Source organism: Lontra canadensis, unplaced genomic scaffold (assembly GCF_010015895.1).
Source record: "Lontra canadensis isolate GAN:19392208 unplaced genomic scaffold, GSC_riverotter_1.0 scaffold41, whole genome shotgun sequence".
NCBI classification, from domain to species: Eukaryota; Metazoa; Chordata; class Mammalia; order Carnivora; family Mustelidae; genus Lontra; species Lontra canadensis.
In genome coordinates, this window is record NW_022631035.1 from 6,313,209 (window position 1) to 6,326,365 (window position 13,157).

General features: G+C 46.4%; 1 protein-coding gene across 1 annotated transcript; it reads right to left on the reverse strand.

Moving 5' to 3' along the window:
- Positions 1 to 1,377: 1,377 nt before the first annotated feature.
- LOC116875329 (CMRF35-like molecule 5) lies at positions 1,378 to 7,620 on the reverse strand. The gene is made up of 4 exons (XM_032870701.1): positions 7,295 to 7,620; positions 5,635 to 5,964; positions 4,099 to 4,225; positions 1,378 to 1,630 (listed from the first exon to the last, which is right to left on the reverse strand). Exons 1-4 carry the CDS (start codon positions 7,332 to 7,334, stop codon positions 1,528 to 1,530), a joined length of 600 nt encoding a protein of 199 aa, XP_032726592.1. The 5' UTR covers positions 7,335 to 7,620; the 3' UTR covers positions 1,378 to 1,527.
- Between the last annotated feature and the right edge of the window lie 5,537 nt (positions 7,621 to 13,157).

Here is a 13,157-nt window from a genome sequence, read left to right on the forward strand (position 1 = left end):
GAGCTGACTGGGGATGGATGGCATCACAGGCATGAAGCAGACAGATCTGAGCCCTCATTTGTCCTGTCTGGATGGAGACGTCCAGACTGTTCCTGGAGCCCTGCACCTAAAGGACCAGAGAAGCTAAAGGAAAAAGGGAGGGACAGAAATGAACTGTTCTTGTGACCACTGGGTGAGTCCCCTGCCCTTGGAGGCCACTGATACAGATACAGGGACATGTGGATATTTACATTATTTCAAAGTCCTTCCCCACAAAACACTTATTATTTACACAGGAAAAAAAGGGTAACTTCATTTAGCTTTGACCGATTTATAGTCATATATCTGCATCCCTATTAAGATCTTGACTGCAATGACAGTAAACTAAAAAAACCAACCTTAAAAAAGGCTCATTCACTGCACACCTAGCTTGTGAAGGCTTTCAATATGTGAGGTATATATATACCATGATTTTCTTTTTGAAAATACAGAAAACAGGGGCACCTGGGTGGCTCAGACAGTTAAGCATTGGACACCTCATTTCAGTTCAGGTCACAGTCTCAAAGTCATGAGATTGGGACCTGCGTCAGGCTCCACACTGGGCATGGAGTCTGCTTGGGATTCTCACCCTCCTTCTGTCATTCCCCCTTCAGCTTGCATGCTCTCTCTCTCTCTCTCCCTAATTAAGAAAAAAAAGAAAGAAAGAAAGAAAGAAAGAAAGAAAGAAAGAAAGAAAGAAAGAAAGAAAGAAAGAAAGAAACACGAACACAGAAAATGACTTCCAAACCCAAGTCCTTATACTTTTCTTTGTTCACTCCTGGCCATCAATGAAATTTCCCATCTATAGGAGGGGAGCCCTCATTGGGAACTCTTTGAGGGGATTAAAAGGCATCATCCAGGGATGGCTGGGTGGCTCAGTTGGTTAAGCAACTACCTTCAGCTCAGATCATGATCCCGGGGTCCTGGGATCGAGTCCCATAGCAGGCTCCCAGCTCCATGAGGAGTCTGTTACTCTCTCTGACCTCCCCTCTCATGCTCTCTCACTCTGTCTCTCTCAAATAAATAAATAAAATCTTAAAAATAAAAGGCATCATCCAGGTTTCTCCCTTCTTTCCTTCTCCCACCTCCTAGTTGCTGGACACATTGTGACTCTAGTGTTGGATTTAGACTCACTTTGGACCCTCTAGTATGGATGGGTTCTTGTTCTCACATATAAAAGACTGAAATAGCATCCCAGTGAAATAATCTCAAAGGAGCCCAGGAAAAGCCATAGATTTAATAGCAAAGGTATGGAGCAAACAGATGGGATGTGGGCCGGAGATGGTCCAACCCCTCTTCCATCTGATGTTCAGGCGACTTTAACTCCAGGAGGCACCGAAGGGGCAGCAGGTGGGATCGGCAGGACTCTGCACACCTGGTCTTCGGGGGTCTCTGACCATGTGCAACCCCCTCAAGCTTTTTGGTTTAATTCTGGTTTTTAGAGGGACTGGTTGGTTGGGAATTTTAAAACCCATCATTGGCCAGAGTCCTGCATGCTGCAATGGTCCATCATCTTTGGCAGAGCCCCTCCAGGGTCACAAGGAAAAGAGGCAGCAGGAGGGTCCACACAGGAGGCTTCTTGGCTGCTACAGAGGAGGCCATCGTCCCCGACCTGTGCGGAGCAGGGAGGCAGCCAGAGCTTGTGCCTGAGGTCAGGACGAGAGGAATCCCCAGCTAACGGGGATCAGATCTGTCTTGGAGCTGCAACACTGCCTGATCCCTGCTCAGAGGTCAGAGGGTGCAGGCGCGTCAGTGTCATGGGAGCTGTGGTTCTCCTGTTCAGGCTGACTCTATTCTCTCCCTGGGTCCCTCTGACCCTGGCTCAGCCCCACCACAGTCCACAGCAGGACCCCAAGCCTGGGCACCTTCACAAAGGTCGAGAGCACAAAGTGAAGGCTGCACAGCAGGGCCCTGCGCAGGGAACAGGGTGACAGCTGTGAGCTCCCTCTTCAGGGACAGCCCCAGCCCCTTCCTCCCTGACCTGACGCCTGAGCCCAGACCTGCAGGACAAGCAAGCCTTGGTCCTGCTCGGAAGCCCCTCTGAGGGCACAGCCATGTTGCCCAACTAAGGATAAGCCTTTAGGGCCTCCCTGCAGGCTTAGCCTGGGGTCAGCACCTCTGCCCCTGATTTCATCCTGCTTTTGGGCTCCTGTCCCACAATTCCCCTCCACCTCACCTGCAGGTCAGCCAAGCTGAAGGGTTTGCCTTTGCCTGTCTTTCTTATTCTATTTGTGTCCTACCTTGTGTCAGTGCTGCCCAAATTTCCATCTCTGATCTAATATTACCTCTTTGAAGCAAGAAGGATCCCCATTCCTGTTCAACTTGGGTATTTACCTTCAAGGTTCTCCCGGGAGGTGTCTCTCCCAGCTTTGCCCCCCCACCATGGTAGCATGTATGGGGTGTACGCTCATACATCCCGTATAGTGGATGGGGTTCTAGATGGATGATGGGCCTTGCTTACATGTGTCCCCCTGGTGGTCCCTCTCAGTATCCAAGAGTCTGGACCTCTCATCCTTGACCTCAAGTCTTCCTCCACAAGCAGGGCAAGGACCCCCTGCAGGCCAGCCTTGCTCTGTCCTTCGTCCTGCCTTGAGCATGATGAATCATGTGGATTTCACAGGTGGTTTTCTGGAGAGAGGGGCAAAAGCATTGCTTTGCCCTTCCTCAAAACGTCTTTTAAGACACTGTACTCTTTTCACACTCCCTGTGGGGATGCTATCCTGTCTCTCCACATTGCAGGCTTCCTCCCATGTTCCTTGGTCTCTTGGTCTCTGAAAAGTCCTACATCCTCTACTCCCCACTCAACAGAACAACTGGTCTCCAACAGTCACCAGCAGGACAGAAGCTCATCATCAATCATGAGCCAAGTGCTTTCCTCGTTCAGAGGATTGACTGAACAAAATGTCTACAGGGGCCAGGTTCCAAGGAATAGGGCTCTGGAGAGGAAAAGAACTTGGACTGGAGCTGGAAAGGAGCTGGTGGAGGGTGTTTCTGGGAGGCGGGACCCAGGGAGGGAATGCATCTCCACCCTGGTCTCTGATGGGGTGAAACTGAGACAGTGTGTTTGCCCTCTGATGAAAGAGCTAATTGACTGTCTTTGGACGCTTCTTCGAGTGGGCATTTCAAGTTGATGGCCCAGCCTCTCTGCCATGTTGGGAATGTGAGAAAGCAGGAATCCCAGCTTCCCCCTCCTTCCCAGCATTTCCCTAGCACTTGGGGAGGGCAGGGCTGGGTCCATGGAACAGGTGCCCGCCTGTGTCCAGCTGTAGGCAGAATAACACCACCCCTCAGAGATGTCCTAACCCCCAGATCTGTGAATGTGTTAGGTTACATAGCATAGCAAGGGGGAATTTCATGATGCAGGTGGAGTTGATTGCCAACCAGCTGACCTTGAGATGGGGAGAATATCCTGGGTTATGGGTGGGCCTTACGTCATCACCAGCATGTTTATAAGTATAAGGACAGGGGAGAGCCAGTGTCCCAGTAAGGTGGTGTGAGGAGGACTCGACCACCACTGCTGGCTATGAGGATGGAAGGGACCCCAAGCCAGGGGGTGCTGGGTCTCGAGATGCTGGAAAAGACAAGGAAGGGCTTCACCCTTAGAGTCTCCAGAAGGAACCAGCCCTGCCAACACCTTGACTTTAGCCCAGGGAGACTCATTACAGACCTCGGATCTCCAGGACCATAAGGTCACAAAACTATTTGTCTTAAGCCACAAGGTTGGTGATGATTTGTTCTAGAGGCCACAGGAAAAGAATACAGAGCATTTCCCTCTGGCATACTCGAGGCTGGAACCAACTACCTCTCTTTGAGGTTCTTGTGGGTTGGGAGGCAGATCAGAAGGAGACCAGAGCCTTCTCTCCTGCAGCCCAGCTGAAGCACTTTGTTAGTTTCCCTGTGGGGTGTGGGGAGTTCTTTATGTGCTCAGAGGTATAAAGGATGGGGGTCAGGGCAGACCTTGCTGATTCTCCCCTCCCAGGGAACATCGGTGGGGCCAAAGGGGTTTCCCTGATAGATTGTCCTGAGGGGAGCGGTCTCAGGGCAGCAGTGGAAAGCCCCATCCTTTAATGTCTTGCTCACCTGCTTATGGGGTTGATCAGAGTCACGGGCTGGCTGCTATTGGTGCCCTGGGTAAACAGAGGTGAGGAGTCCCAACTGGCTGGTGTGGTGCTTGGCACAGGCTTGGGGGAGTCTGTTGGATCCGGTTCTAAACACACAGAGCAGAGCAAGGTTGTGAGAGTGACGCAGGTGGCTCCCATGGCCTTTTCCACTCCCCACCCCCAGGGTGGAGAAGCTTCTGTCTTAGGGACATCGCTCAGGCACATTGGTCTACTCTTGCATCTTTTTGGTTTCTCAACCCAAACCTGCAATTACGTCATTTGCAGGGAAACACCAGTTCACCACCGTGGGAGGTGTGTGGAGGTGGGGAGCTCTGCAGCAATTATATTCAGCTCAATCTCCGTGTCCTGTTTGGCATCGCTGAGCATGTCCGAGCTACGTCCCCACCCCTGGAGCTTTCAATCAGCTCTTCTCTGAGTCTCAGCTTTGCCCGAAGCACTGTGACCCATGAGCTGACTGGCCCAGGGTCCCCTGTCTCCTGCAGCTGTCCAGAGACTGGAGCCCCCGTTGTCCCCTCAGTCCTGCCCACCTCTCTGGGCCTTTCTTCCTGCACCAGGCCTGCCAGCAAAGGCTTGTCTGGTTGGAGGGTCCAGACTCCACATCTCTGGCCCCAGCTCCTCCTGCACTCCCGTACACATCCACCCACCTTTGTGGTCTTTTTCAGTTAATCTCTGGACCATTCTACACCAGTGTAGCTGTCCACTGCCCACATGCACACACCAGATTTGCATATGCTAAGTGTGAGGAGACTAATGAGTAGCAGATGTATTTCCCATTTAGTCTGTGTGTCTGCATGTTGGGGACAAGACTGAGGGGTCCGGAAGTGGGGCTGTGTGGAGGGGGGCTCCAGCTGGACACCCTTTCGAGGCTTTTCTCCAGGGAGGCCCTAGTGCCTCTGGGGCAGCTGTGGGGTAGCCCAGAGTCCCCTCCAAGGCTCAGAGGCAGCCAGAGAGGGGGCCCCTGCACTCTGTTGGAGTCTGCCTTTCCTTCTCCCAGAAATGGGTTCAGAGTCTCTTGCTCCTTTGTGCTTCTGTTGCCAGAGGAGGGAGAGGGAGAAGGAGTGGGCAGGGAGAGGGTCTCTTGTCCTGCAGCTGAGACCATCAGGATCACAGCTTTCTAGCACCCACTTCTCCCTGCACACCTGACAAGGCTCCACTCAGCCTGGGGCTGCAAGGGGATGCTGTGACTAGGGAAAGAGGAGCTGCCTTCCCCGGACAAATCTGTCCTAGCCGAGTCTCTGCTTCTTTGCTGCCTCTGGGGAAAGCAGGTGGAGACATGCAGAGATGTGGGGCTCACTCTTTCTTCCAGTCTTTCCCAGAATCTTAGTGCCCCCCCATACTTGCTTGCACACGCACACAGTTGCACAAACACACACACACACGTGTATTCTCGGGTATGTTAAGAGACTCTCCTCTATCCATAGAGAAGACAGAGGGACAGTCCTGGAATATTAGTTGGGGGGTACCAGGGCCCAGATCAGTGTGGGGTAATGCATACCTGGGTCAATAATCACAGAAAATTTGAACCCCAGGTCTGAACCGATTCTCTCAATCCCACACCAGTAGGTGCCTGCATCGTCGTACCGGAGATCCTCCAAAGTCATGGTGAATGTGCGTCGGCTGGGATTGTCCTGGATGGAGGCTCTGCCCTTCTTCACCAGTTGCTCTGACCCGGTGGTTTTTACAAGGATCTTGCAGGACATCCAGTTTTCTCCACGGCACCACCACTTGTTGTAGGATTCCCATCCTGGGCCATACACACAGTGTGTGGTCAGTGTGCCCGTTGCTGTGCCTCTCACCACCCCATCCTGGCATTTGGAGAAGTAGCCTAGAAGACAGATACCCGACATTTGTCTCATCTTCTCTTGAGCCCTGGGCTCGTCCGGATGCTTCTGGGGCATCTGGCGCTGCCCTGAAGATAGGCCAGGAGCCTCTGCTCTCCGTCTAATCACCATATCCCAACTTGTTCCTCTATCCCCTGCAGTATAACTTTTGCTGTCCCCTCTCTCAGATGTCCCCTTTGGCCAATACAGGGGCCTCTGCTCAATTGATACCTACTGACCATCGACCCCTCTTGCGTCTTCTGCCAACACCTCTCCCCAGCAGTGCAGCGCCCACACAGCAGCCCGTGGTGTACTTCCGAATCCCAGAGATGCTGAGACAGAGGGTCCCTCCCCACGCACCCGCTGACACTCTAAACCCTAAACAACTAAAAACCCTCACCTCACCCTTTGAATGGACACATGGCATTGGACTAAGCAGACACACTCACACATTCACACACACAACCACCACGCGCACACACACGATTGCTTATTTTACCTTACACCTTGCTCTTCTGAGTCTCCATAGTTTTGCACAAGCGGTTCCCTCTGCCTGAAATATTCTCTCTTCTCTGCTTGAAGGCAATCAACCCCTTATATTCATCCTTCAAGGCTTGGCTCAAACACTGTCTCTTTTATGGGGTCTACAATTCTGCAGCCAACTGGGTGGCTCCTGGTGCCATCAGAGCATTTGCCCCTGTCTCCGTTGTTGCGCTTACGACACTGGATGGTGGTCCGGTCTTTGGCTCATCCAGAGCAAGACTCGGGCAGCCTGATGTGTGGGACTGAGCAGGTCTTCAGAGAGCCTGTCACCCTGGTTTTGCTGCCTGTCCTCCTCCCTGTATCTGAGCTCTTCAGAAGAGAAGATCCAGGCTCTAGGAATAAGTCAAGGTCAGTTGCGCAGGCTTTTAAATGATCCAGATACCTGAACCCCATTTTGATTGGGTGGATTTCAACTGGAAACTGAGTCCCTGTGCTCCTTCAAAGCTGGTCAGGAATTCATGCATTTACGTGTATGTGCGCATATGTTTGCGTGTATGCGCCCTCTATCATCTACCATGTATCCATCCATCATCTGTCTAACTATCTCTATCTGAAAAGGCTGACAAGCACTGTCCTAGAAAACAGATGCTGTTTATGTTGTTTACTTTCTTATTTCCCCCAACACCAACTTAGTACCTGTCAGATAACAAAACTTAAAAAAAATTTTTTTTTAAAAGATTGAGTGTCCAGATGAGTGAAAGGCCCTGCTTGCCATTTACCCTGGGATGGACCCTGACTGTGTCCTGCCCCAGCCATGCAGGTGCTCCCTCCTGAAGCCCCAGTTCCACTCACCTTGGATGATGAGAAGGAACAGAACCGCGAGCGGCCACATGTCCTGCCTGCCTGGGTTGTCTCCCTGGAGCTCAGCTGATGTCCACTGGCCTCCGGGAACTGGAACTGAGCTCAGAGGCCACTTGCCTTTATTCTCTCTAAATTAATCCTTTTTAGTTTCTGTCATCTATTTCCCTTAATTTTTTTTTCTTCAGTTACTTCCTAATTTTCTTATTAGGAGAAAGGCAGTGCCAGTCTTTGGATAGTATTGTTGACGTGATGAGGTGTACCCTCTCCTTGGTCTGGCCCCTTGCTCAGCAGCCCCTGGAGTCTGTCCCTGGTGACCTTCTCAGGAGAGCCCCTGCCCCAGTGTCTAGCACCACCTCCAGTCTGTGCACACCTACTTCCTGCCACCCCTAGCCCCAGCCCAGGTCTGGACTTCCATTGGCTCGTGGTGTCTTTGTAGAGCTATCTACTATGTTAGCTACTCCAAGGTGCTCAAAATGTAATTTCTTGTCATCTTTATTCCTAAAGTCAGTTTAGGGTCCAGCACATCCCTCTCCACCTGACCCTACAGACTAACCTTCCTAAGACAAAGCCCATGGGGGTCTCCTTCCTGGCACCTGCCACCCTCAAAACGCCTTGCTGGGAAGGGGTTCTTGGAGATGTAGCAGCCAAAGGCTTACCAGCAGAAGTAAGAGAAGGTATAGTGGGCCAGGTGCAGGGAGGGAAGGGGAATAAGAGTTCCTGCCCCCTTCAAGGTCCTTCTAGCTGGACTAAGAATCAACTTGAAATGAGACAAATTAATAGGAGAAAAACAAGTTAATAGCATATGTATGGGGAATGCACAGAAATATGATTGTCAGGCACAATGAGTTTGAATGTCATCCTGAATTAAGAGAAGAGGGTCGGGGTTTGGGACTTCAAAAGGAAGGAAATAAATTCACAGGAAGACGAAAACAAGTAAATCTTTGGTAGGCAAATGTTTCGTTTCCTCTGCCAGATAGATGAGTTGCTCAGATTAAATTTAAATTTAAACCTCTCTGAAGTTTCACACATTAAAAGTTGCGCCGGTAGGATGTTTTTTCTCATAGAACCAGTGTATTAGTCCTGACAACAGGTTGGTTTAGGCAGACTCATTTCAGAAGACAGTGATGCCTCTGGATTCACAACAGCAGGCCTATGGAGTAAGTCATCAGGTGTTAAGTAAGAGGTGTTTCTATGGAAACAAAAAGAATACCATGAATAATAATGGGAGGAAATGTTAAGCCAGGTTCTGAGTTCTAAAGGCAGGCAGTAGAGAGCAGACTTCCATACTTCTAATGTGTCCTGTCACAAGACTATACAGATTTATTGAACTGAGGCAAATAAAAAGATTGCCATGAAAATTAAAGAATACTCACTGACAGTTCCAGAAATTTGGAGGGTTCAGCTGAAGAGCAAAGGGAAATGTTTCCATTTGTTCACAAAGGTACATCTTATCAAATTGCTCTAAGTCAGTTTAGGAGACAAAGTTTCTTTACATCTGCAAAAACAAAGCATTAAAAAAGTAACAAAGTTTCAAACAAAAAGTCATGAAGAGTATAATTATTCTCAAGTTGTTCAGAGTTGTGTTATTAATTCTTATTCTGCTTGAATCCAGTTTTTGTACTACTTCTGGATATTTTCACTTAGTTCAGATTTACGGTCCTAAGGTTATCAGAAACTTGTTCTCAGAGTTTCTTCCATGAATCTCATGGAAAAGGAAGCACATCTGCACATTTATTGAGACATCTGAGTGTAAGTGTAACTGTCCGTAAATGAGGAAAGATTTAGAAATGGCCAAGGTTGGAGATCTGCTTAGAGTTCTTCCACTGCAGCCAACAAGGAAACCTGGTTATTTTTGTGACACACAACATTTATTTCTTTATTTCTTATTTTTTTCAGTGTTCCAAGATTCATTGTTTATGCACCACACCCAGTGCTCCATGCAATACATGCCCTCCTTAATACCCACCAGCAGGCTCACCTAACCCCCAACTCTCCTCAATTGTGAGATAATATCACACCAAGACATCAGATTTCTAAGAGTTTCATATAACTTTTAGGACAAGTATTTTAATACTTTATCTACATAAATTTATATCACTTCTTCGGCAACGCTTCCCATAGAGGGTAAGATACCAAATAAGACTCATTAGTTTAATGTCACAAAATCTCTGAAATGTTCCACGGGCTCTTTGGAACACCCAGACTGTGGTCAAAAGACTTTATTTTACTCAGCATAATCTCTTCCAGTCCCGTCCATGTTGCTACAAAAGTTGGGTATTCATGCTTTCTGATGGAGGCATAATACTCTATAGTGTATATGGACCACATCTTCCTTATCCATTCGTCCATTGAAGGGCATCTTGGTTCTTTTGAGGGAGTTGAGGGAAATTGGAAGGGGAGGTGAACCATGAGAGACTATGGACTCTGAAAAACAATCTGAGGGGTTTGAAGGGGTGGGGGGTGGGAGGTTGGGGGAACCAGGTGGTGGGTATAGAGAGGGCACGGATTGCATGGAGCACTGGGTGTGGTGCAAAAACAATGAATACTGTTACGCTGAAAAGAAATAAAAAAAAAAGACTTTATTTTAGAATTTGATTTTGGGAAGTATGTCACAAAATATCAAAATTGTTTGAATGTTTGAATAGGATCACAAATCATTATGAAACAATGTTTAATCATCCTTTTAACTGAAGTGACAGTACAAGATACTCAAGGCAAACACAGAAAGTTACATCGTTGTGAGCAAAATGTAACTCCCTTCATACTAAGACTCAGCTTTCTTAAGTAATCAAAGATGTGATAAACAGAGGAAATTATTTTGTCAACTAGAATCATGGTGTTTTAGGCAGATAACTTAAGTGACAAAGAAAAAGTTTTTTTAAAAAAGATTTTATTTATTTATTTGACAGAGAGAGACACACCGAGAGAGGAAGCACAAGCAGGAGGAATGGGAGAGGGAGAAGCAGGGAGCCCGAAGTGGGGATCGATCCCAGGACCCCGGGATCATGACATGAGCCAAAGGTAGACGCTTAACTACTGAGCCACCCAGGTGCCCCAAGAAAAAGTTTTGCTTACAATTTCTTATGGAGAGCAGACCAATAGTTCAAGAAAACTGTACTTTTAACAAAGACAAAACAAAAACTTTGCACCATTGCACTTTTGATGTTAAAACTCATTTACTTATTTAAACGTATCATAATCTTAACCAATATTGGCCACAAATTTTTTTCCAAAGATCCTTCCTTTGTAAACCTTCTAGAACTTTTTTTTACATTTAGATTTTGTCCTAAATGCTTCCTCTTGAAATAACTGGCCTCACGTAAGGACAAACTTATTTTCTTTTCCCCCAACATTTATGTCTTTTTCTTCTTCATGCTTTTTCTTACCAACAACACATATTTTACTTACTTCATGTACAGAGTTGTTATTTCTAGTAGTCTTAATTATGTTTCTCAGAATTCCCGTGCTTCAAAACTTTAATGTCCTGTGAAAACCAAGTTGTAAGCAACTGTGAGCTCTGTCACAACAGAATTCTTTAGATGGGCAAATTGATGAATATATTTTATAATTTAGAGCTGTCCTGCTTTCATAATACAGTCTTTCAATAAAGCTTGAAATCTGCTTATTAATAGACCCAAATTTTTTAGTCTCTCTATAATAAGACAAAAGTAGATAAACTTCTGTTCATTATTTTATCTTATTTACATCTGTTTGATTTACTTGTTTTTAACAATTAGGCTCACACTGCCCCTAAAACTTCACAAGGCATTTGGTTAAAATCAACAACTATTCTAAGGTTTGTTTTTCTCTTGGTCAGTTTGTAATAGAGATTCCATGATCTTATTTGACTTTTAGTAGACAGAAGCAGAATAAAAGTTTTATATTGAATGGTGATAACTCTAAAGACATATTCATTTTAAGTAAACCAACAAACTTAAATTAGCTTTACTGAATATTTTCCCAGATTGTGTGAACCTCAAAAACATTTGGGTGAGTTTTTACCTTTCTGAGTATAGAACGCCCAATGCTTAGGAGTGCTTGCCCTCCAACTAACTAAATAGACCTCTTTTGAAAAAAAAATTTTTTTAAAGATTTTATTTATTTATTTGTCACAAAGAGAGAGAGTGAAAGCACACAAGCAGGCAGAGAGGCAGGCGGAGGTGGAGAGAGAGGCAGGCTCCCTGCTGAGCAAGGAGCCCGATGCGGGGCTTGATCTCAGGACCCTGGGACCACGACCTGAGCCGAAGGCACTGGTGTTCCCATTGAGCCACCCAGGCGCCCCGAAAAAAATTTTTTTTAAAGATTTTATTTATTTATTTGACAGAGAGATCACAAGTAGGCAGAGAGGCAGGCAGAGAGAGGGGGGAAAGCAGGCTCTCTGCTGAGCAGAGAGCCCGATGCAGGGCTTGATCCCAGGACCCTGAGATCATGGCCTGAGCCAAAGGCAGAGGCTTAACCCACTGAGCCACCCAGGTGCTCCTTGAAAATTATTTTTAACAATACCTCCCATTGGTAGAGAAAATATCTCACATTTACAACATACATGGAGACACACCACACACACACACACACACACACACACACTACACAGACAAGATGCACATAAAATCTTAATTTTGTTTATACCTATATTTGTGAAGAGGGCATTATAGGCACAATTTTTAAATACTTTCCTTGATATTTATTTATTTTCACTAAAAACTTTGTCCTAAGTTTACCTTAGTCTCTTTTCCCTCTTTTTTCCTTTCTTTTCAGTCAATTCAGGAGATTGGGGCTGTGTTTACATTTCAAAGATATAATGAGATTTATGATTTCATGGGACCGAGCATGAAAAAAATTGTTTTTCTTGAGTTTCACAGTTATTGGTGTATAAAATTTCCATTAAGAAAATTCAGAATGTTTTCCTCCAATATCCTGATTATTTATTTAGTTAGTCACTACTAAGGATTTTATTTATGTCTTTGAGAGAGAGCAAGCAGTAGAGAGAGCAGGAGTAGGGTGAGGCAGAGGGAGAGGGAAAACCAGGGAGTCCCACACTGGGCTCCATCCCAGGACACCAGGATCATGACCTCAGCGGAAGGCAGACACTTAACTGATGAGCCACCCAGGTACCCCTTCCCTGATCTTTTATAATATTCTGAAACATTTTGAGAGTAATAGGCAAGGTTTGGAAGTTGAGAGAGCTAGAAGGGAGCTTTAACTTGTTTCTAGAGCTGTAGTCATCCTTTTGTAGAGATTTCTACAAGGACAGTTGTTTCTCATTCCTCAAAGACCTGATCATAGCCCGCATATCAAGCCACTGCCCCATCTTGTTAACTAAATTGGCTTCTTTATATTAGGGAGAATTTACCTAAAATATAAACCAAAAGATTTTTGCCTTTGTGAAGTCTGTCTAAAGGCTTTTTAACAAAAGCCCTTTTTTTCTGGATACGCAATGTAAGTTTGGCTCTATTACACCTGAATATTGGCCTTCAACTGATCATTTGTGAGAGGACACTGAAGAAATTTTGGTCATTTTTTCCTCAGTGAAGAGAAGATTGTAAATCTAGTCAAATGATCTTTGTAATCCCTCTCTAAATTTGGTTGGACCTTCTCAAAGTGGAAGTAAAAAGGTTTTATAACTTAAAAGCCCTGCTGCTGTCCAGGGGACATGAATTTTTTGGGGCAGGGGTCGAGGATACACCTGTAAACATATTGTATAAGAATTCCTGAGGCTGGCAGGGCCTGAGTACCAAGCCCTGGAAGGTAGGAGCAAAGTAAACCTTGTTGCCAGTCCCCGATGCTCTTGTGAAATTCACTTTCTGGCCTTCAGCATTGATAGGAGCAACCTGGATGCTTTGAACCTAGAGATCAG

What these genes read in the sequence shown, in the direction of transcription:
- LOC116875329 (XM_032870701.1), bottom strand. Translation starts at nt 7,334, where the DNA reads ATGTGGCCGCTCGCGGTTCTGTTCCTTCTCATCATCCAAG. An exon ending in TTCTGTGATTATTGACCCAG is followed by an intron (nt 4,226 to 5,634) that starts GTATGCATTACC and finishes CTGTGTGTTTAG; the next exon opens with AACCGGATCCAACAGACTCC. An exon ending in CTGATCAACCCCATAAGCAG is followed by an intron (nt 1,631 to 4,098) that starts GTGAGCAAGACA and finishes TGCTCCGCACAG; the next exon opens with GTCGGGGACGATGGCCTCCT.